General features: G+C 53.2%; 4 protein-coding genes across 4 annotated transcripts; all 4 read right to left on the reverse strand.

The window, feature by feature from the left end:
* Window positions 1-715: 715 nt before the first annotated feature.
* Window positions 716-2,838, reverse strand: J4E88_002870 (uncharacterized protein; the record flags this gene model as incomplete). Its single annotated transcript, XM_049396528.1, has 2 exons — window positions 716-2,587; window positions 2,758-2,838. 2 exons carry the CDS (start codon window positions 2,836-2,838, stop codon window positions 716-718), a joined length of 1,953 nt encoding a protein of 650 aa, XP_049257876.1.
* A 3,849-nt stretch (window positions 2,839-6,687) lies between these two features.
* Window positions 6,688-7,890, reverse strand: J4E88_002871 (uncharacterized protein; the record flags this gene model as incomplete). The annotated part of the gene is made up of 1 exon (XM_049396529.1): window positions 6,688-7,890. One exon carries the CDS (start codon window positions 7,888-7,890, stop codon window positions 6,688-6,690), a length of 1,203 nt encoding a protein of 400 aa, XP_049257877.1.
* Window positions 7,891-19,445: 11,555 nt separating this feature from the next.
* J4E88_002872 (uncharacterized protein) lies at window positions 19,446-20,088 on the reverse strand (the record flags this gene model as incomplete). The annotated part of the gene is made up of 3 exons (XM_049396530.1): window positions 19,446-19,511; window positions 19,565-19,795; window positions 19,855-20,088. The coding sequence occupies 3 exons, from the start codon at window positions 20,086-20,088 to the stop codon at window positions 19,446-19,448; spliced, it is 531 nt and encodes a 176-aa protein (XP_049257878.1).
* A 2,021-nt stretch (window positions 20,089-22,109) lies between these two features.
* Window positions 22,110-23,324, reverse strand: J4E88_002873 (uncharacterized protein; the record flags this gene model as incomplete). Its single annotated transcript, XM_049396531.1, has 3 exons — window positions 22,110-23,118; window positions 23,139-23,223; window positions 23,318-23,324. 3 exons carry the CDS (start codon window positions 23,322-23,324, stop codon window positions 22,110-22,112), a joined length of 1,101 nt encoding a protein of 366 aa, XP_049257879.1.
* Window positions 23,325-23,524: the final 200 nt, after the last annotated feature.

Consider the following 23,524-nt stretch of genomic DNA (forward strand, 5'->3'; position numbering starts at 1 on the left):
CAAGGCGCGGGCTGAAACAGAGTAGAGGAGGTAGTCGTGTTTGGCCCATGCGGCTTCGTCATAGGGGATGTTCGGTGGAGGTGGACTGAGGTAGTGCTTTATGGTGGGACGAGGTGCTGAGGCTGAGGAGCGTGGTGTCTCGGTGAGAGATCTGGGAGGTTGCGAGGAGGAGTGTGATGTATGTGTTGCGGAGTAAGGTGCGCCATCGGATGCGCGTGGCGCACCGGTGGTAGAGTATGGTGCTCTGTCTGAAGAGCGTGGCGTTTGAACGGAGCCCGACGATGGCAGTTCCGAGTAGCGAGAGCCGTGGAACGATGGTTTTCGCGCTGGAGTCGAGAAGTGAGAGGGTTGGTACGAGGACTGCGGACTGTTCTTCGGTGACTCAGCTGAGCGATGAGCGGCGATCTTGGATGAGAACTTGCGCAACATGCTCTTGAGGTTGATGTCAGTGATTGGTTGACGATGGAAGTCCTACCTTGTCGAGGGGATTGTGGATATACTGACAATGATGAGCCTGGCAGGAAGGCGCCATTCACCATATCTGCCATTGACTGTGTAGGCTCATCATGCTATTCCAGGTTTTTGCATATTTGCAGTGAATTAAGTGACTTGAAGACGGGAATGTGAAGCAAAGCCTCAACCTATGCGCGGCCAAGTAAAACATTACATGTATTCTCACCGCCAAACCTGGCGACATGCCAAAAGCCATTTCACTTCAACTAGGAACACCCTCGTACTCCCAACCGTCGACTAATCTTCTCTTTCTTCCTCTCTTGTTCTCTCTCCGGTTCGCTGCACATTTGATGAAAAAGGTAAGCACAGCCAGCAAGAAGATAATTACAGCCGCAACTGTCGGCACAACGACAATACGCGTACGATTGGTGTCAGTAGTAGGAAGATATGGACACGTCGCATTGAGTCCAATGACCCAGCAATCCGGCACACTCAGACTGTTCATATTGATGTACAGCGCATCTTCATCAGGAGCGGCAGCTTGCCAGGCAGAATAAAGATGTGAGTTTTCCAGCGCGGTGTGAGGTACGCTGAACTGATATGGGTCCCGACAGTAGCCCTCAGCGTTCGCGTAGTAGGTTGAGTCGTCCGATACACGCCAATTATAGGGTTGTCGTGGATCGTGGCAGGCCACGCGATGGCGTTGGTTGCAGTCTTCTATGCGCCAGCGCTGTGGATATGGCGACTTCATCATGACGACGCAACGGTTGTCGTTTGTGTCATCGCCTTCTCCAGAGGAATTGAGAGGCTGGCCAGGTGCGAAGGTCCATAGTGTTGAGTGTACGTATGCGGCGTAGGGTAAAGGATTCTTGTCTGCAGTTGTGTTTGCGAGGGTTTGATTGAGGAACGGTGTGATGCCGCAGGCGGTAAGATTGGTAATGGAAGGTATAGTTGACCGAAAGTCCGGCGTCGCGCTAATATCAAGTGATGGTGCATCGGCCAGAGCCCAAGACGAGTTTCTTGTTGAAGTCAAGGTGTTGTCGGAAGACGCAAACAAGCATCCAGAAGTTACACGCCCATCGGAGCCTATCGATACCGACTGCTCGTCGATGATAGTTCCGGGAGGGAAAACGTATTCGAGATCTGGTCCGAAGTTGTACTTGTCCATTTGCGGATCGATTGTGCCGTAACTAACGACGACCCGAAGTAGCTGCTTGAACTCCATGAAAGCTTCTGTAGGCCATCCACTTTGTGTGAACAGCTGTCCATCGGCATTTTTGGAGTCATCGTAGTAACCAATCAATGGGCGGTTAGACCAATCAACGTCATACCACGAGCTGTTTAAGTTTGCGCGTTGGTCACCCAAGGCGTTTGGCGTAAGGGTGTTATCGGAAAGATTACCCTGCAACACATCACTAAGGAGTTGCCCGTCTTCAGGAAGCTGGTCTTGCGCAAGGTTCGGTGCTGGGGCGTCCGGATCGGTGATGGACGAGGCAGCATGCACGTTGAACGTGAACATGGTTATCTCAGCATCAGTCGTAGTGGCTGTAATCTCGAGAAAGTCCTCTATGATACCCGTGAGCAGATCCAGCGTCATCAGAGATGTACAATTGTAGCTCCCGATTTGCAGAAGCGGTGGTCCATTGGGGGTGGGGAAGTCGACTATGGTCGGCGTTGCTGCACTCGTCGACGATGTAGAAGACGAAGATGGGGTAGATGATACCGCGTTTGTTGAGCCTGATGATGACTCTGCAGACGCAGGAGCCGATGTCAATGTCTCCTGGCGTTTTCCAAGCTGCGGAGGAATTTCCAGTGTAGATAGAGGAGTATCCGCACTCAATCTATTAGTTGTAGGCACCACTGTAGGTCCCGTCGCCACGGGTAAAGCACCCTCATCTGAGCTGTCTTCATTCGATTGGGGTAACTCCACTGGACATAGACTCCATACTGAACGTAGCGGATCCCAGTAAGCATCGACAGTAAATTGTCGAAAGCCGACAGCTAACAAGTTTGAGAAGCACTTTTGGAAAGCATTATGTTCGTACTGGTTATTCGTGAAGCAGGCTTGAGCTAACGATACAGCTGGCGTAGTATGGAAGTTGATGGGAAGTTGAAGCCCTACATCTCGTTGTGCCTACCATCAGTCAGCGATTCTGTTCGCTGATACTGCGTACGTCGAGCATGAGCCGACGGATCTGGAATGGTGCCACGAAGACCGCGCATGGACGTGTGATGGAACACATCCCCAACACCGTGCGACTACTTCACTGATGACTGCACGGAGTACAGATAGCTGACACTTACTCTAAATGCCTCAGTCCAGGGCTCTATCCAACGCGTGTTCACCGCGCTCTGATCCGGGTTATACAACTTGTTAGCCGACATTCCCGCTGGCGAACCCGGGGACCAGCACCGTAAACACGTGGCTCACACCTCGCGTGCAACGGAAGGGATGAACGACACCCGTAAGCAGGGAACGCGATAAGATATGTTTAGAAACAGGATACAACGTGGAGTGTTCGTATATGCAGATGCAGGTGTTGATGGGTAGGATGTCGTTGGGATCTGCAGGGCTGGATGCGCGACCGCGACGGACCAACGGCATCACGTGGCAGCCCGCTAGTTTTCCCACCAATCCCCTTCCGGCTAAAACTCGGCTGGCCAATGATGACGATTCGCATCGTCAAACTCACCGTTCAAAACACCAAGAGTGCAATTTGCCAGCGACGATTCCAGCAAAACGTCCGGTGGCTTGCATCAGGATTAAGCACCGGGTCGTCTGCAGAACGAGTGGGGGATATGGGGTATCACTGTTTACCCTTGATATAGTCCAGGTGTTCCGCATATTGTTCCCGAAGATTAGAGAAGGATGAGTACAAGCCTCGCACATACGCTTAATACGGGCGTTATAGCTAGGCTTACACAATACCGAACCCGCGTTGCTGGCAACTCGCTACCTACCGCCTGTAAGCGAGAGCTCGTGTCTCACTGTTCTGTACGACCTTGATCGACGTCCGAAAAAATGTTGAAAGAGCTTGCCGACTGGATGATATGCAGGTCTGCGGCGCGAGGGAAAGCGGACAATGCGTTGGGAGCGCATGGAAGGTTGCGAAAAGCTTGCCCCATGTCACTGGGAGTAATGCAGGTATGCGGCGCACGCTGACGCTTACAGCACGGATTGCCACGAGTACATTAAACGGGAGAAAAAGGGCCGCTGCAGGAGATGATGAGGTACTGCTATTACGACCCAGTTTTACACGGGATGTCTCCTGGCTGCGGATGCAACGTTGCTGTTGTGGTAAAAGGTCCGCTAGCTGTAGGCGATCGAAGCAGCGTTGCCCACGGTAAAGCCGAGAGAGTCGGAGCGGTGACTCCGGAAAATTTCTGCACGTTTGCAAATGAGGTGAACGAATAAACGAATAGAAGGCTCCTGGCATGGGGGTCTTGGAAGGATGCAACGCAAGCCGCTGATGCGGCAGGTGCACTTCTGCCTCCTGACAGGATGGAGAAGCAAGTTGCAAGCAAGTCTGACATAGCGACACCTGCGAACTCTGTGTTTGGCATAGCAAGATGGTATCGTTGCATCGAGAGGTCTCCATTTGGAAAGTGCGTACACTGCCACAAGAGGCGGCGATCATTCCGCAGTGTCAACACATTCGTTCGCAGTCGCCGAAGCCGAAACCGACGCGAGCCCCAGTATCGGCAAAAGCAGAAACCACGGCTCCAGCTGTTGCAACAGTTCCGCACGTCCGCGGGGATATCCACAGTTGTTTGACGTCTAACGTCTTCACTGCGTATGCACACAAACAAACGAGGTTTCGCCTGGACCCAGTGACTCCACAAGACTGTTGACGCAACCGCTTCCCGTGCGCGTTTCACCGAGGCCATCAGAAGGTAACCGAGCATGCCGAGCAGCTCGAAGTCTGGTTACGAGGGTCTTGGTCTGACACCCGTCTGATTGACTCTGACAGTCCTGCATACCCCTACATATGTAGTGCAGTTGTGAAAGCGACGCGTTTCGTGCATAACCACTACCTCAAAGCTAGACATGCGATCCTGGACATAGGAAAAAGGTTTCACCATCTGAGCTGCATGCACATGTCATAAGTTCGACCGGTTGGTAGCCCCGCCACGAGCCACAGACTTGAGGCGGAGGAGGTCCGGCACGATCTACGCTAGAGGACGACGTTGTGATGCTTGTGCAGATCGAAGGGATCACGACATTCACACGCAGGAACCTTCCGTCAGAAGGGCCTCATCGAGTCCCCTGATGATGTTGTTCGTAAAAAGAAACATGCTCAAGACCGAGTTACGCCGGACTATCGTAACCGTACCGTTCAACGTTCAACGGTAAATGGGGATGTGCATGCGTCTACTCGCCCCCGAACAGAAGCGAATCCGATGTCCCACAATACCGCCGTCCCTGGTACCGATGAAGTCGCATTGTGACATGTATGGGCCTGAACCAAAGCCGATGGATCGCGGACCCGAGGGAGTGGAAACTGAAATACTCCCTCTCGAGGACGGCGACCTTCCACCAACGGCTCAGCGACGGCGTTGTCTTTAGCATCACAGGGAAGGGCGGTAGACTATGGGATTGAACGGCGACATCCTCTCGACGGCGCCCACCCGGTACCAAAGTTCGAAAGACGCTATCGATTAGACCTTCTGTGTCCGCATTAGGGTACCAGAGTTTGAGCTATGCCATATGCACAAATTGCCCGTGTCTTTCCAACGCTCCTTGCACCATTGCGGACATGGAGATATACGCTAGTCGCAAATCTCGCGAGCCGTCGCGCACTAGAGCGTAGATCAAAGTCTAATAGCCGTAAACGGTAAGGCCACCAGTAGCCGCATGATCGAAGTCCCAGTGTCTTGTTTTCAGTGTTTTTCTAATCGCCGACCCTGGGTGTAGTGGCATTGGCTGATTGGAACGTTGACGTGGACGGCCCAACGATCATACCGAGGACGTTGAATCGTGAATTGCAAAAGATGCGATTCGCTCGGATGTGCGGTGGTAGAGGGCCAGAGCGACCGTACCGCACCGGGCGGGATTGAGTGTATGATTCGTGAACACAGCTAGAGCGAGGAGATCACGGTGGGCGTATCTGTGCGTACAAACTGGAGGTGCGTGGACAGTTCGTAATTTCCACAGCTGCAAAGTAAGTGTGGCATGGGGAAGTCTTCCGAAACTATTGCCCGCGTCACGGATTGCTATCGTGGTATACGTCCATCCCAGGGAATCCCTGGGGACATGTTTCCAGAAGTGCCGAAGCCCATCTTCATGTCGCAGGTATCACGGGTGACAGATTCTTGCTCAGCGGTCCAGAGCCCCACCTCGGCCACTATTGGTGGCAGTGTTAGGAAAAGGAGCGACCAATCAGTCAATTTAGAAGAAGTTATTGTTCGTCAGCTGTGTGGGTCCAGTCCAATAAGGAGACGGTGTAGGCGACACTGCAGAAGCTGCGACGGGTACGACTGCGTGGACTGATCGGGATCGCGGCGAGATCGCTCCATGCGTACGTTGAGGTGTGGAGAGGGGTTTTCAGCATGGTGGCTATCGCGGACGATTGTGAGTATCTGTCACGAGTGGGTACCACAAGCAGTCGAGATGTCATTGGAGCGGTGAGCTCTCGCCTGGAAGCGTTTAGAAACCTGGAACTTAGTGTTCGGCGATCGTTGTTCAGTGTGGGAACTCCTTGTTGTACCCCGTCAGGCGTTCAAGTGAGGGAACTTGGTACTGGGAGTCACTAAGGGATCGTGTGATGATTGAAGTTTGTTCACAAGGTCATAATTTGTTATAGTGTATTGTTTTTGATTGGCATCGGTGTAGACGCTTGCAAGTGCTGTCGCACCGCTGGGTATTATTACTGGCGACTAATTGTCGCAGTGTACAGTGAGACCTCCCTGGGTCCAAATGGAGAAACGCCGTAGTGTGTCGGACTTCGACATAGGCGATGCTACTTGGCTCCGACAAGCCAGAATAGAAACAGAAATGATGTGCCTCCCAACCGTGACACATGAACAGAGATGCTACATGGGGTATCCTGAGAGTCGTGTACAATGTTTCCCTTTTTAGGTGCATGCAAAACAAGAGTAGACAAGGTTGAAAAGCTTTGTAACAAGCAAAGTGTCGATCATTGAACATCGGCCATTAATAGAAGTAGGTTGTTTGAAACATGCGACGTATAGACAAGAAGGGGTATGGTGAACAACGTGAAACATGATAGACAGCTACATGATGTTTCGCAGCGACATCCTGTCCTTTGGTGAGACTGGCGCACTTCTGACTTCCGCTGGAACAGAGGGCAGCACGTAGGGTGACGGTAGTTGTCGCGCAGCTGGACTGGTGCTTGCGCTCGAGGACTGAGGGACCGAAAGTGTCGGCTCTGCGAGCGAATGGAAAGGAGGCAACGCTCGTTGGGGCACGCTAGTCGGTGCAGACTGAGGCATAGAGTGGTGGTGTGTGAGCTGAGGGGTAGGCTGGGTGAGCAGTCGCGGTGGTTGTGGTCTCTCGTAGTTGGGCTCCCGGAAGGCAGGCGCAGGCTTGGGTACAGAGGCTTCACTGCGGTGGAGTGGCGGGAGTTGTAGTGAGCCGCGTCGCCTGTGCAGGTCGTATGAGGAGTCGTCTTCGGGCGCAAAGCCAGTAGTAGGCAAGTAGCGAGTGGAAGAGCTCTTGCGCTCTTCCCTGCTGCCGACTAATGGAGCAAGTGTGATGTCGAGAGGAGAGGCTGCGCCACGAGGCGAGCGCGACTCTGAGCCAGTGTCGGTGATGAGGGAAGGAGCGCCATCAGCAGATACGATGGAGTAGCCAGAAGGCGAGGGCATGGGTGTCTCGAATCCTCGTGCTCGTACTGTGGCGGATGCTCCATAGGCTGAGATGTCAAGTGGCTGCGGGCGCGATCCGGGGTATGGCTCGAAACGCTGGGGCTGGGGCAGCTTGAGTGCATGTGGAGAGTTGGTTGGGATGTTGAGAGAGGACCTGTGTGAGTCGTGGTATGAAGACATCCGGTGCTCCTCGTGATGAGCCTGGCTGTGGGGTGCTGGATAGTGGTAGCCAGTCTGGTTGTGGTGCATGTGCTCTCGGGATCTTTGTTCAGGACGCTCAGGGTTGCGCTTGCGGCGGTTCTGGCCACCATTCCACCAGTTCTTGACTGCATTGTCGCTGCGTCCCTTTAACCGTCTTGCAATCTCTGCCCATCTCTTGCCCATCTCAGCGACCATCTTCTCAATCAGCTCCCCCTCTTCTCCGGTGATGGGATCATGGTTCAGTGTTGGCTTCAGGTTCTGATGGTAGCGCTCTCTGCATTGCTTTGGTGACCGGGAGCCAATCTCCTGTGAGATGCGTACCCAGTTGTGAGGTCCATTACGGGCGACGAGGTTAACGAGCCACTGATCCTCGTGCTGCGACCAAGGGCCGCGTCTGTGGGCAACCATGTCGAACTCTTCTGAGAGGGAAAGAGCGACACAGGGTTGAAGTGGGGTATTGGATCCGCGCTGGTATGAATGCGGCGGACGGTGAGCACGTTCAAGGTCAGACTCCTCGATTATGACAAGATGATCAGGGAGATCAAGCTGTTGGTTGGACTTGGTCTGTCGTAAAATGTGGGAATGTGCTGCATCGTGGGTTAGTTATGCGTACATCATCGGATTAGGGCAGGCGAGGAAGCAACCAACACTATCTCAAAACATTTGGTGATCAAATGCAACGAATGACAGTAGGTGTAGTTGGGATGCAGCGCAGGCTGAATTGTAGTAGTGCTGAGAGCACGGTACAACAAATGCAGCCGACGACAGGGAGAGGTGATGAGTGAGAGTGGGACGTACCTGATTGTGCGGGTGAGAAGCACAGAGCAAAGTGTCAGTGTCGATTGTTGTATGGTAGAGGGGAAGTTGAATGATGGTCGACGTTGTTAGACGAGCCAACGGTAACGTGGTAGAGGCGGGCACTGGTATATATCACGACGGGCGCGGGGAGGAGTAGTCAGGACACTTGGACGCCAAGGCGGTCGAGGAGCTATTGACTTGTTCGGGACGGGCAGATGTGAGCGAGGATTCTGCTTTTCAGACGATGCGGCTAAGGCACTGGTGAGATGGTGGACGGAGAGCGCTGGGGCGTCATGCGGCGCTCTGAGCGACTAGCTGGGCCCTGAGCAGCAGAGGGCTAATGTAATCGTTGTCGACGACGCACACAAGCAGCGATGGACCTGGTTAGGTGCCAGATCGTCGGATTCGACAAGTACCCTGTATCACATCGTGGCATGGCGTATGGCGCTCGCCCGGCGCCGACTTGGGACGGCAGAAAAAGCAGGCGTTGCGCCCAGCTCGCATTACCACCCTGGAAAGAAGCGTAGTGAAGTGCTCCCCCCTGCGACGCTCCCTGGCCGCCGACAGCGCGCTCGTCCCCGCCGGCGGCCCACCGCTCGCGCGAAATGGTCGCATTCGCTGGGGCCCCTGGCCGTTTCGTTGTCGATTCATGATGGTGCACGCTAGCAGCAAGGCCGGTGGGATTCAGAAGACACCATGGAGACAGTCAAAGATACCCCCACTCGGCGCGATACTTGGACAGCCCCTGCCCACAGTAAAACCAAACATATCGACCGCCGTAGGGTTGAGCAGCAGCCTCAGCCAGCCAGCCTCAGCGGCATCCAGGATGCTCCAGTGGGCTCGACGTGGTCCCCATCATGACAAGCTCTGTGTACCGTCACCCTGGTTCAGGAAGGCCGGACATGCGCCTTGGGCCCTCTGGCGCGCTTGTCGCCCTTGCCTGACAGCCATGATGGACATGTTGGGTTTGCAGTGTCAAGCAACGTGGTCTACAAGTCTCCGTGATGCCGTTTCCCCATGGCAAACTGCGCTGAACTGGTGTCTCGAGCAGGCCGGCCGTCGACACGAGGCAGGCCTCTCCAGCGCCGCACGATGCACGTTGCAGTCAGCACTTGGGCGTCGATCAAACGGGTGCTGGTGCTGGGTGCGGACCGGGCGCGAGTAGTGTGATCGTCACCGGCCCTCACATTGGAGGACACGAGGTCGGCGAGGTGCGCTTGGCATCACGACGTCTCCTTTTCGGGCCTGTCGTTCTCCCGAGGCTAGCGCGGTGCACTCACATCGAACTGGGCGTGTTTCTGGTGTTCTATTTTCTGGCGAGTGCGACACACAACCTGTTTCCTGAGGCGTGTGTCTCTGGCCGCGCTGGGGTGGAGGTGAGGGTGAGGGTGTCTGCTGGCGGCCGTTGGTGGGCTGGAGTGATCTGCCGGCGGGACAGTAGCGAAAAGTAGCGAGCCCGCTCAACTGGACCGCCTGCACCAGTGAGCGCCTGCCGTGGCATTTGGAATATTGCCAGCTAGTACAGTAGCCCTCGATTTGCGCTCCAGCCCTTTTCGGCAGCCTCGGAGGCCACTCGTGCACGCTTTGGGATGGGCAAAACCGTTGCTGGCCAAAACACATCGTCACTCTCGCTCCCATTCTATCGTCGCCGAAGTCACCCACTAGGGCGATCGCAACCTGCTGCGGGTATCTTGGTTATACCGTGACGCTATTATCTCGATCGTCCTGCACGCTGCAACGAGACCCTCGAGGGCATGAGTGAGGCTGTCCGTCGCCCAACTTTCTCCATTTATCCCCAGCCCGACGTCGACCTATTACGCCATCGGTGGGGACACTGTACATGTACTCAATCTGATACCGCTGCTGAAGGCTATATCGCGAGTCACCCATGTCGGGGCCGCGCACAATAGAGACAGCCTCGTCCAGACTGCTGCACACCCCACGCGACATGGTTCCAACTCTGTTCCCTCACCCAGCACCAGGGCTTGGTTGCGTTCGGATAGACCGAGGTCTCGCCATTCCTTGTCCGTCGCATGCGGCGCAGGCGTGGCTGATGCATCAGATCCGGGGGTTTCATCGCTCTTACCGTTGGCGGCCTAGCGCGTCCCGGTTGCAAGGCCTAGCGTTCACGGGACGCACAGCATCCGGCCGAGTGGGTGCTTTGTTTCGCTGAGCCTCAGCCGCTTTCTGCTGCACATGCGCTCCAATGCAGCAACCTCGCCGTTCACCCGACGACTTTATTTGTCCAATCTGCCCTTGCCATCCATACGTTCGCTTCAAATCGCCTGCAGGACTCAACGGTCGCCGTCGCCGATCGCTTCCGAGCCCGCAATTTCGACGAACGAATGACAATTCCATGCGTTGCATTTGCAATTCTGCTACATGCACGCAGACGTGTGGCCCGCCGCTGATTCAGCACCCCCGTCTTGACCAGGGTCGTGAGCGATCGTAGGAACAAACTCTCGCCAAACACGCAGGCCTGTCTTTCGCGTTCGGATTCGCGCAACGGCTGTTTGTCTTGAGAGCGCCCTGCCTGAGTCGCCTAATCGCCAAACCATGTACCACCGAATGTCATCCATGACCCTCGACCCCTTCTGTTCCTCGGAGCACCGCGCGGGGTCTTCCGCTTGGTCGATGAAATCTGAAATCCTAGCTCGCTGCCCGTCGTGGTTGGCTGCTTCGTACGTCTGCCGCAGCTATACGCCTGCCCATCCTCAACCATGCCGCGCAGCATCCCGTCCTGTGGGACGAACGGTGGTTCCAACACTGAGGTGTGGCTCCTGCCGTGTTCGCTGCAATGTCTGAGCAGGACAATTTGCAGACACAGCATTTTGCCATGGCTAGCACGCTTTCGTGTCACGTCTTCCATATGACCTCGACCGAAGATGCTCGGCCCTTGGTCTATATCCATGTCGACGCTGCAACTGCTCCCGATGCCAGAGTGCATCCTGTGCAAGAGCGGCATCTTTCCGCGCTACCTTCCGCGCGCCTCGTAACCCTCTTGCGAGTCGCGGAATATTGGATGTCGTCGGCGAAAGTCCCCTAGCCAGGATTGCCCTCTCTCTTGGCCGGCACAAAGAGAGGATGTGCGCGGGTGGAAGGGGATGAAAGACCCACGGATTGGCAAAACCTTCGCAACGTGTTCCCTGCAAGTGACTCTACGCCTCCATCACCAAGCGTCTCGCAACACACGCCGCATAGTGCACCCGATGTGCACCTTACAGCAACGGCGACCGATGTCGACCAAGTTACCATCTTGACATCCTGCGCTGTGCAACTATGTGATCGCCGAGGACGGTTCTAGAGTCAACAGTAGTACGCTCACACCTTGCTTGTCTGACTGCCCCGCCCCCAATATCGTATTGGTAGTGATAAATCGTCATGGACGGCACAATCCGACCAGGGTTTGCGGAAGCACGCACTGCCGTAAACAATTCTCCAGCAAAGGAAGGGGTGCGAGACCCGTGTGGATTTGCATTTCCTCGAATAACTCTCCATAGGATCAGACAGGGATACCCAGCCACGATCTCATAGATCAGATTAACGAATGATCTGCGCTCAGCCAATAGCAAAGCCAGCTCGCTGCGTCAATCTTCTGAAACTCATTACCCACCTTCGACTGTCGTTTGTTCTTCCGTCGTGGCTTGTTCATATCGACCGGGACTCCTATTGGTGGTTGCGCGTACCGCTGTTCCCAAAACAGACTGCGGTTGACGAAACGTCTTCAAATTGAGGTTCGCAGCTCACGGTTATTTGACAGCGGCAGACCAGCGGCCAAACTGATCGACTTGTCCGCGCAGTGGCCCGCTCCAGCCTCACTATACAAGGCACCCACGCATGGATGGCAGCACAGCTCAGCACCTGGCCTACATGCGACTTTTGATTTTACACTCTACGCTGCACTCATGCTTCAGAAGTCTCTGGGGTGGTGGCACTACACCACCGTGCAGTCTTCACGCAGGAGCTCATGCAGCAGATTGTCGTCTCTGACTCGTCATCGACTCCATCTGCACACGTTAGCGCGCTGCTGCGGCGCATCCTCTCGACTGGTCCAAAGCAAGATGCGGCGCCAGCGAGGGAAGGCCGTTTAGCTTAGATCTGAGCGGCCGCCGAATCGGATCGGCATGCCCCACCAAAACCCCTTTCTCCTCGCTCAAAGGGCTGCAAAAGTAAGTAAAACCATATTCTGGTCAGCAATTGCTGTCCGAAATCAGCAGCCAAGGTTGTTGGCATCCTGTACGACTCGTCGCTCGGCCCATGCCGACACACACCTTGTTGTTGCCTCTCAACATCTCCATGATTCGCCGGGAATGTGCGTGACTTGCATCACCCGCCCACACGGAAAATAGCACTGGACGGCTGATCATCTGTTTCGGAATTTCACCGTCTGGCGAGACGTTAATGGCGTTGATCACGATGACACCTTACCAAGCCCTTTGGGGATCGTCAATAGACATGATGCGGATGACCTCGCCGAGATACTAGCACTTGGTGATGAATGCGTGTGCACGCAAAATCTTGTACTAGGACCGGCCTGTCGGTCCAGGCACTTGGTTCCGTACTTATTGAATGAACCTATGTCACCGATCCCGCGTTCGGCCGTGGCCATGCAATGCCCGCAGCCGCACCACTACCCGCACAACATGGAGCGGCGCCGAACCCTCGTTGTCAACGCTTGAGAAAGCTTTCTCTTTACTGTACTCCCAAGGCCGGCCATGGTGTCATACTCCTTCCTTTGCTTAAGGTCCATGTGTGCGTGCTATGATCTGCAACACTGATGATCGACCGGATGACCACATCCGGAAGGGGATCCACGACTCGTGAGCCTGCTTGCGTGCTCATGGCGATCAGGGTATAATCTTTGCTTTTTCGTTTTCTGTAGGGCTCGCAGTCAAGGCATTCACTGCACCGCCTCGCCTCACGTTTTCATCCCCTTTCGTGTACTGCCGAATTTCCGAATGCAATCCTTTGCAATGCAACACTGCTGTATCAGTTGCTGCCCTATGCTTCCACAAGGCATTCATCAAACACAGGGCACCACTCACGACGTTCAGGAATGTCAACGGTCGGCCCCGTTCACGTCAGAGGCATGATCTAGCATCAAATGGGATCCTCGTACAGGGATAATCGCTTCACTTTGTTGGCAAGAGCTGGATGAGCGTTCACCGTTTCTTGACAGAGACAGCGCTGCACGTCCCTATGTCGTTGAGAATGACAGCGCATCGTGCGAGTAGGATGTACCCACACTCTGCAGAGTTGTCAAGCCGTGTAGAGCCATTCACGGTTTATTGTTGACCGGCATTCCCTCGGATTCGCATCCTTTCACACGATAGCCATAACCCTGGCTGGACAGTACCTGAGGGATTCTCCGGAAGGCAGCGCCGATCTGCATGCAGCACAATGTTGCCTGTTAGCTTATGGTTACCGTTTTCGGATTATCAGCTTATCGTTTTGTTCTCTTGATACGCCGAGCACCAATCATGGAGGCGAGTCGAGCAACTTCGAGGCACTGCAGAATCCTGTTTTGCGGACTCGCTATTCTTTTCGACCATCACTGACTCGTCACGACATCGAACGATAACGAGCAGTGTAGCTTTGGGCTCCAAACCTTCACCGTTGGATACGCGCGCTTGTAGGCATGGGATATTCCGGTGGTTAAGCTGGATATCAGGTTAAGCTGAAATCAGTCATGGGAGCGAATGATGATCGCCTCTGCACAGTGCACAAGAGTTTATTCCTCCGTTTTGCTATTCGCTTGATTCAGCGTTGTATATCGTTTTGATGTCATTCCTCAAGCTGTTCTCCTGGCTGAGGACGGCTGTGTTGTCCTACGTGAGAACGCGGGTACGTCTGACTCTGCTATGCCAGACAATCGATCTATGCACCTTTCTCCAGCGAAGTCTCGCAGCAATTTTACTTTGCTTTCCCTTTTTGGCTTGTTCCTCAGTCTTCCATCAGCCCAAGCTACGGTCTGCGTCTGCTATCACCTGTTCGGTTATCAAGTGCAGCTGCTGTGTGGTTGTAAGACAGCCGCCCAGGAATCTGTCACAACATTCACCATCTCTTTTTACACATCACTTCTTCTACTGTGGCGCTGACAATTTCATTAGAATTCTAACCTTACAACTGGAGTACCCCCTACACAACGAATACTATTCCGGACGTGAACCCAGGCATTCACCAGTACTCAGAATAGCCACAGGCTCAGCTCGTCAAGCTCGTCACACCGGTCGATAAGAAGCACCGCCTCGCTTCCATTCTCAACGATGCTGTGGAAACTGCTATCTCACGCATCGCACTTGCTGCATAAGTACCACCTTACGTTGTGCCTTCCACGACACGCGATGTCCGTTCCGAAATCCCGTTAAGGTACCTTGACAGCGCCGAACACCAAGACCCAGGGCCACGGTAAAAGTACGAAGCTTGTCTACATATGGTCATACAATTAACCCTTGCGGTCATGAGTGGCGGAAGAATTGAGACGGATATAGTGAGTTGATGATACACGGCAGTTTAGGGTTGGACGTGGGGTAACGCAATGACGAGGTGCAACTTGCTGATTAAATTGCGCAGTTAAGCGGTGCATGGGCTGCACCTATTCCATCACTACAATTAGGTCGACGGATGCGAACACGCGACTAGGCATCATGGAACAGCTCAGCGAGATGAACACCACACACACAAACAGGGTTGGGGCAAAATACCCCACCGAAAGATGGACAACATTCCTCTATACGAAGCCACGCAGGTTCACTCGCTAAACGTTCAGCTACCCTGCCCTCAGCATCCACGAGCTGCATGTGCACACTTCAGCAGCCATCTTACATGAGCAGCACGGCAATCCCGGTTGGCGAGGGCTATAGCTCAGCCAGCAAGCACATACCCCTCGTGCTCTCTGGTGCCACCCTTCGGAAGCCCGTCAGAAGCTGAACACGAACCCGGGGCCTCGCACCTGGGTCCAACGCCCGGAAGCGCCGCCTACTGTAGCATGCTTCTAGGGAGTTTCTAAAGGGTCGCACGGCGCGCACGCGAACGTCTGACTGCGTTATCGGCTGGCCGCTGCGCAGGTCTCGTCACCTCCTTCAGACGATTCAAGGACCCTCAAGCACGCGAAACCCCTCCCAGCACTGTTTCTCACAACCCCATTGTTTCTCTGTCTCTCTTCCCGCCAGGGTGTCATACTCCTACAGGTGAATGAATCTGTACCTCCCGGTCGCATTTCGCACCATACTCCCCAATCTGTCAGTCGCGCGGGCCGCAGCCGTCCGGAACCAATCTCCAGCGTCATCCACCCGTGGCTTGCAGCTTGTCTTGTCTGACACAAGGACAAGGGCCCTGGCCTCCCCCATGCACCCAACCAAACAACGGCGGGGTTCGGACGCAACCAGGGCACTCAAACCTCACGCATCTAGGCATGCAAGCGAGCAGAGGCCAAAATTGCCCGCCTTAAGCCACGAGGCAGCAAAAGCCGTTGTGCCACGCTAAACTTGATTTATTTATAGCGTTGCGCTGGGCTAACGTGCATTCCTTCCACCCAGGTATCATATCTCACGTCTCGGGAGTCGGAGACGGCAGGTAGATGTGCGTGTAAATCCGCCGGCAATCTTGACGCAGAAGCGCGATATCACATTGCGGCGCGGTTTCCCTTGACTTTGTACAGTTGCCTGCGGGTGTCGCGGTGTTCGCGATAGTGGATAGTGGAGCCCTGTATTAGGCCCGATGCCACCCGTCATCTACGACTTTGCTGTGCATCGCCCGTTTGCAGTAGAAGGCGCGAAATTCTTTGCGTCGCAGATGTGGAGACAATTGCGGCTGATGAAGTAATGTACACGGTATGTCACTCTGAACATGGCCCTTTGTGTAAGTGCTCGCCGGGGCCTTGTACAGTACTGATAATTCTGTACCGTGTGGCTTCGTACCAGGGGAAACTGTCCGACGTTCTTTCCGGCTTGTCGAACAGTCCGAAAGCAGTATCTCATTCATTGCACCGAGGATGTGTTGCTCATACGATACTAATCACAAATATGACAGGGCCTTCCGCTGGTCAAGTCAATAGGTAAACTCACCGCAACCAACCCCACATCGTCATCGTTGAGTAGGCTACGACCAGCCCGTGCACATGGCTGCCCACATCACGATTCTGCAGCTGCATCTCATGTCCTGCAGCCGGTAAGCATCCACGGACCTCCTCCTGGGTATACAATCAATTCTATGACATCCCGACACTTGTTTCTCTTAGTCAACGTATCGGCCGAAGGCCGTGTTTACGCACGAAAGCAGAACGAGGACCCTGCGTCCCATCCCCCTGCTAATATCGCATCGGTCAGATTTCTCGATATGATAGCTGTAGATGTCTGGGGTAAGTTTGAGGGTGAGTGAGGCGAATGAACAGAGCAAGGGCAAGTCAGCAAGGGGGTGGGCAAAGTGTAAGACCGAGGTACGATATCATTGGGAGAGCAGACGAGAATCATGCCATTGGGTATCATGGTCATCTCAGTGGGTGGTCCCAACAACTTGGTAAGCTAGTTCAACGGGCGCGTAACTGTGACTGGTAGGTTGGTTCGGACAGTTTGCCCTTGCCTTTACATGCAGATTAGGTGCTTTGGGCTGTTGCGTTGCTGCCGTATTTTGATGCGTTTTTTCTTTCTCCCTCTCGATGATGCAGGACCCTAAACCTTTTCGTGTGTCGTGCGTCTGCTTCTAGAACAACCGTCTTAAGCGAAAATGGCCTGTTTTCCAGCCTTAGCCTCGTGCTTTGGGCCTCTACGTCGTCATATTGAGACAAGGCAAAGTTAACAATGGGCGCCTGCAAGCGACAGCGCGTCACAATCCACATTTTCCACGCCCCCAATTCTTGTCGCGAAGCAGAAAATCCTTCAGCCTCCTGCTGCATGTCCGCTTCTTCCGAGTCAGTTGGGCAAGAAGACATGGTCGGTTTGCATCCGCCCGTCCAGCGAACCTAGTCGCGTCCCAACTACCTCATAATCTCCCGCGCCCTGCGCCACACGAATCCTTCCAACAGGGCCAAAACGGTAAAACTAAACATTTTTATCCTGTTTTGTATCCGGATCGTCTTACTTCCGGAATCCTTTAACGAATCCATTGCATCCTCGATTGCTGCTTTGGGTAAGGGCGCCTCGCCAATTTGGTGTTGCACGCAGCGAACGGTTGGTAATGGTGTTTTGTGGAGAGCTGGCATGCTGCTTGTCGGCAGCACCGCACGTATGAGACGTTTGAACTGTTGACGAGAAGCGTAGGAGGTGCTGCAACTGGATTGTTTGGGGTGCAGACTGCGACATTATGGTTGGTGGTAATGAAATGCCGAGCTGGGTTTTTCAGCTCGAACGGTCCACACCTTTTCTCTCTACCTCACGACTCAGCACTACAACCACTCGTCCGGTACTTGCAGGCGACAAACGGCTTGGATGACATGCGCTACCTAAACCACTCTTGGCAATACCGCGGTTCCGTGCAACGACGTCCTGAACGGTACCGCGCGGACTGGGCCGCTCCTTCGTGGCAACTTGCTGGGTTGATCACCTTATCCGTCTGGAGATAACCGGGAAACCCTCACCTCGGCACCCAAGCGGGCTGACGGCCATAGTAATCACTCGATTCGAGCATCGCCATGCCGAGCCAGACACTTCGCCGAGGTGGTTTCGCTTCGGGTGGTGATTGAGGCTGCGCTATGATGGGTGTGGACATGCATAAGCGATGGCGATCTCCTGCTTTGAGCGTGTCGCAGTGTTGACGGCGACGGGAATAGAGCAGTACACAGCAAGGCTGAGGTTGGTTGCTGATTGATGTGCTTCGAGGGTTGCGAATAATCAACACAGATCAAGTGTGTGTCACTATCATTCGTGCGTTCAGGCTACAATGTGGGGTACCGTTATTCGTGTAGACGCGGCAGTGATGTTATCGCTATGTATTTCTATTCCAAAGTGATCTCGAATTCTCATAATGAGGGTAGCTATCCCTTCTTATCAACGTAGAAGTGTCTGTTCTCTCACTAAATAGTGATTCCTGATGGATGGATAGAGTCGACGCATAAGCAGATTCCACGACTCTGAAGTAGCCATACAAAAGATACATTGCAAAGAGTCTAAACCTTATCCCTCCTACCTAACCCAATGAGCAGTAGAGTACACAAGACTGCTCGCAGACCTTGATCGGACGACTTGTTGATGCACTGGTCACCAAGTAGTAATATCTCGAGTATGATCATCGAAAGAGGCAGCAAGCGGGTCGTGACAGTGTTAAAGAGAATAAAAGCACGATACATCTGCATCGACTTACCCTGAACGCCATCTATTACATCTGTTCTCCCAAGTGTGCGTCGATGCATTGATTTTGTCGCATCATTACTTTCTCGCTTTCGACTTTGCTTTATCGATCTCAACAGTTTATAATTCTATTTTCCATACAGCTAGAACGATCTCGAATGTTACCTTCTTCGTCGTGGTTCGAAACTGCACCCTTCTGCCCATCACGCTATAGTAGATGCACAGTTTTTACTTCACGCATCGTCCTCGCGATCTATCTCAAACTTGCATAAGGTACATTCTCGTAGCTGGAAGATTTTAGTACTGCACACCAGACAGTCAAGTTCCTCCTCCAATAGCTTTTGTGACGCAGTGAGTTAAAATCCTAAACCTAATAAAACCCTCTAGTGTTGTACTTCGAGCATGTGAAATACTCTTTATCAGTGACTGCGAAATGTGTAGACATCTCTAAGCGGAGTGGCATCTTTACTTATGCTTACTTGTCTACATCTGACATCGACTACTCCTTAGCTTACGTCTAGTACTTCGTACACAGTAGATCTTCGCGGTCAACAGAACCCAATGTCTACTTTGGACTCTCAATTGGCGGATTTGTCTATTTTCGCAACGACACTGCTATTTCGCAACTATTTCGACTCCATCTTCTTCTCTAGTCGCAATGAATCTATCGTTAGCACTGCTTCCTCGAGTGATAGCTCTCATTCATCGAGGCACAAGTTATCAAAGTAAAAAAGTGAATTCGAACTATGTACAGGCGACGTTCGCAAATTGATGTGTACAGTATGAGAAAGGTAAGAAGGTAACTACGTAGCACTCTTATGATCCATATCCATCCATCCCGGGGTCATTTGTAAAGATGACTTCATGATTCAAAAGAATCGTCTATGCGCAGTAAAGGTCGGAGGTAGCGCTGTCGAACTTGCAGTTGGAGGGGGATTGGATGGCAAGCTAGTTGGTATTAGCATACTGATATGAGGAAATATGTCATGGCTGCGACTTACGTTGATGTAGCCACCGTCACCGCGGCTGTAGAAGGAGTTGTCGGGGCCGGACATGAGGAAGCAGTCGTAGTCGGTGTTGAGGACACCAGACTTGAAACGGACAGAAGAGAGCTCGCGCATCTGGTTGGGCTTGGTGACCTCGTAGCCCTTGTTGTAGCAGACGGCGGCTTCGCCGGGGCCGGCGCGCTTGATCATCTCGGCGACAGTGGCCTGGGTGAAAGCCTCACGGGCCTGAGTAGTGAGAAAGTTAGTCTGAGAACTGGATATGATTTGTAGGGGTTGTGGCTTACAGCGTTCCAGTCAATGGCATCCTTAGCGATGTTGAGGGCAGCAGTGCCGGAAACACCGACAATACCAGAGACAACACCTCCGATGATGGCGATGGAGACGGGGTCGACAATGCGCTTGTCGAGCTCAGGGACAGCGGGGGCAGTCCAGTTGGTCTTGTGAGGGTGAGGGTGAGGCCAGGTAGGGACGGCGGCGGCAGTGCCAGCGAGGAGAGCGGTAGCGAGTTGGAACTTCATTTTGAAAGAGGGTTGGTTGGTGATTCAGCGAGTGAAATCGGGTGGATTGTAAGAGGCTGTTGTAGTGATGATTGAAGACTTGATGATCGTGATGAGGATATTGAGGAGTACTTCTCAACCTCTTATATATCCAAAGTCTTGCGCTGATCACCACCCAAGGGGTATATACAGATATCTCATTCGGGCCATCCTCGTTGCTATCTTGCTAAAGCCTCATGTTTCTGAGACCGCCCGGTCAATTGTTTTCATGTACTCCTTGGCTCCAAGCGTGAGGATACATGCGATGGAGTATGGCCAAGGAGAGGGATCGTCCGTGTGCCTTGCAGATATGGCGCGAAAACGAGCCATTCGGTGCGATTCCTGGACACGACATCATCAGAGCCTCAATACTCGTCTCCGCTTGTTCGGCGGCACTCATGAGGCTTGCCCGGTTCTAAGCGTGAAGACGCACGCATGAGGCTGATTAGTGAGGTACCTAGGTAGCTTGGCTAAGGAGGTTGCCGTTGCGCAGGCAGACATACTCAACCTTGGAAGGATCGTATGTGATGCGAGTCCCTGTAGGGAACCAGTTTCAGAATGCGTTCCTTGCCTATATTGTTTCCCGGGTACTCATCAACACGTTCTCATCGTTCAGGCGCACCGTGGTGTCTGTTCACTGGAGATAGATTACTTCGCAGCCGTTTCCCGTGCCGCAGTGACCGCTTGGGACCGCTTAGATTCCCGATCGCGATCCGTGGGAGCTGGGACGTCGTACCCCAGAGGACAGGTTACGCGGTTAACTTACTCAAGCAAGCCGTGGATTGCGCACTGTTCTTCGCCTGAAGCTTGCTCTTTCCATGGTCCATAGAGATCACGTGCAAGGCTGCCTATTGGATAAGGCCACATCTCGCTAAACTTCGTCTCCAGCCACCTGGCCTCAAACCTATTCTCAAAAAGACTTGATCGCCGGCATCTCACAAACTTCAAACACACTACTGCAGCTAAGCCGCCGCCGCTATGCCTCTCTTCCACAGGCTCCTGCTCTTCATCGCGAAGATCTTACTTCAAGAAGACTACAGTCTTCACATTGTAAGCTTACTTAATACCTTTATTACATAGCTTTTGCTAACAAGATAGGGGGAAATCTGCGCCCCATGCCAGAACTACACAAATTCCACCAGCGTCAACAATCCACAGTAGCGTCTCCTAGCCTGCGAATTCAAGGGCATGCAGCGTCCCATCATCTGCGCCTATGCCCACAACCAAATCCAGAGGGCTGCTATCCAAGAAGACAACAGGGGTAAAGCAAGGTGGACAAGGATCGCTAGCTTAGACCTAAGAGATCAGCATTGCTTGGTCATGGGCATCTTATTCTGCCAGGTGTCAGTCTAGGCTGTTCGGGTGATAAGCTCTATATTCTAGATATTCCAGAAATTTAAGCTGAAGGCCCTGCAACTCTTTGCCACAAGTGGCATAAGCTTACGGAGGATGCCGAATGCCCGTGACTAACTATTCCTGGTTAGGATCAGCTCCGAAAATTGAGCCGCATTCCATCTTCGAAGATCGTTATACTGAAGCATCATGCTACTGCAGAGGTATGCCAGCCTTCGTACCGGCTTCAAGCCGACTAAGCGCTCAAAACTCGTTTGTATGTTTGTTAGCATAGCTGTTATCGTTCTTAGCACGATCCGTCTGTTTATCACAATCACAAAAAACACGCCGTTTATCCTGAAACGACCATGATCTCCTCTTGGCCTGTTTCCTAGCCATGTTAGCGCGTTTATTTGCAGATGCTATCGCGAATTCACGTGTTGAAGAAGTCAGCCTGACCAGATATCTCCGCATGTTTTCTCTCCAGATAAATTAAGCTACGCTGGCCCAAGCCGGCAAATCGTATTAAGTTTCACCGGCGACCTGGTCGCTGTCAACTTGATACAAGACGATGACGTAGTACCCGAGACCCTGTGCTATAATCGAGCAACCATTGGTCTGACAGCTCACACGTGGATGCTTCTGAGAGACCGACAGTAACCATTCACATGTTATCTCTCAGACCACTCCCTCCGCATCTTCTCGAACCCCTTTACAAGCCCCTGCCCTCCTGTACCCACAGGAATCTCACCTACCTCAAGTCTCCTCGAGAACTCCATTCGCTGCGCAGCTTCAAGATTAGTGTCAAGGATATCTGTACCTTCTGCGGCATCTTGCCACTGTTTAACCGTAACGCTATGAGGATTCTTCCGGCTCTGCTCAATAAGGAATTTGACTTGATCAAGCTGCGTGATGAACTGCTTCAGAGTTTTGATGGCAACGTCGTTCATGGCGACTTCGGCTTGATACTTTGCATCTTGCTGGCGCTTCTTGAAGAGTTCAACATGGAAGCGATCATCGAATTGGGGCCTGGGCAATGTATGCATTCGTTCTTTTCGAGACATTGTTGATTGTGAAGCGTGACAGCTTGTTCCTCGCGATGGCGGTGCACCAGAGCCTGATGTTCGCCTTACCTTCTCGGCTTCTGCTTTTGGTTTCCCGATGTGGGCAGCGAGCGCGACGTAGGCTACATGCGGCACGCCCTCAACCCATTTCCCGGGTGGAAGACCCTCCCCGTACGGAAGACGCGCTGCGAGGTCAAGATATTGCACGCTCCTGGGCAAGTCGACTCGCGGCCAATGTTTCTCGCAGTACTCCACGCGTGCCTGGTTGTTGGAATACGGGTCTTCTTTCGGCCACCCCACTCGTGGCCAAAGCTTCTCTTGCAGGTCCCTTACCGCCGTAAGGTTTAAGTTCGGAACGGCTTGTGGCCGATGCGCTTGCCGGTACCGCTTCGCCTTGTAGTTTGCCAGCGCTATCATGTTCAAGTAGGGAACTTCCTTCGGCCACTTCTCTTTGTGATGAGGCTTTTGATAAATGGCGCGCAACTTGCCAGGAGATTTCTCAAATAGCTGATCCCAGTCTTCCGGTGTGACAGATTCTCGGTCCGCAGTGTGTTGGCGTCTTAGAACGCGAGACTGCTTCCAGAGTTGACTGACAGCGACTTTCCACGCACGGACTCTGCGCCGCATTATCAGTACCTTGAGGTCATGTGCGCGTTGGGCCTTCCGCTTTGCGACCGAAACCTTAATGCGATGTACTCGGTTCCTATGTTGCTGTAGCCGGCTGGGCCATCTTGAGACAATGCTATTTAGCCTATGCTGTAGGAGGAGATGCTTGAAGCTGACGCGATTCCAGCGCGTGTAGTGTTCGGATCCACAGCCCATGCTTGAGTACTCGGTTGTATTGATGGTAGCGGGACTTGGCTAACTACCTAGGTAGTGTTGCCGACAGTTGAAAGGGGCTTGGAAGAGCGTGACGAGTCGGTGATGTAGAGCGCGAGGGTGATATTGCGGTGGAGGGAAGCACAAGTATATACTAGAGGAATCTGGTTAGCCAGGCGGCAAGAGACGCAAGTGAAAAACTT

Source organism: Alternaria novae-zelandiae (genome assembly GCF_023758075.1).
Source record: "Alternaria novae-zelandiae strain BMP 2774 chromosome Unknown scaffold_4, whole genome shotgun sequence".
NCBI lineage: Eukaryota > Fungi > Ascomycota > Dothideomycetes > Pleosporales > Pleosporaceae > Alternaria > Alternaria novae-zelandiae.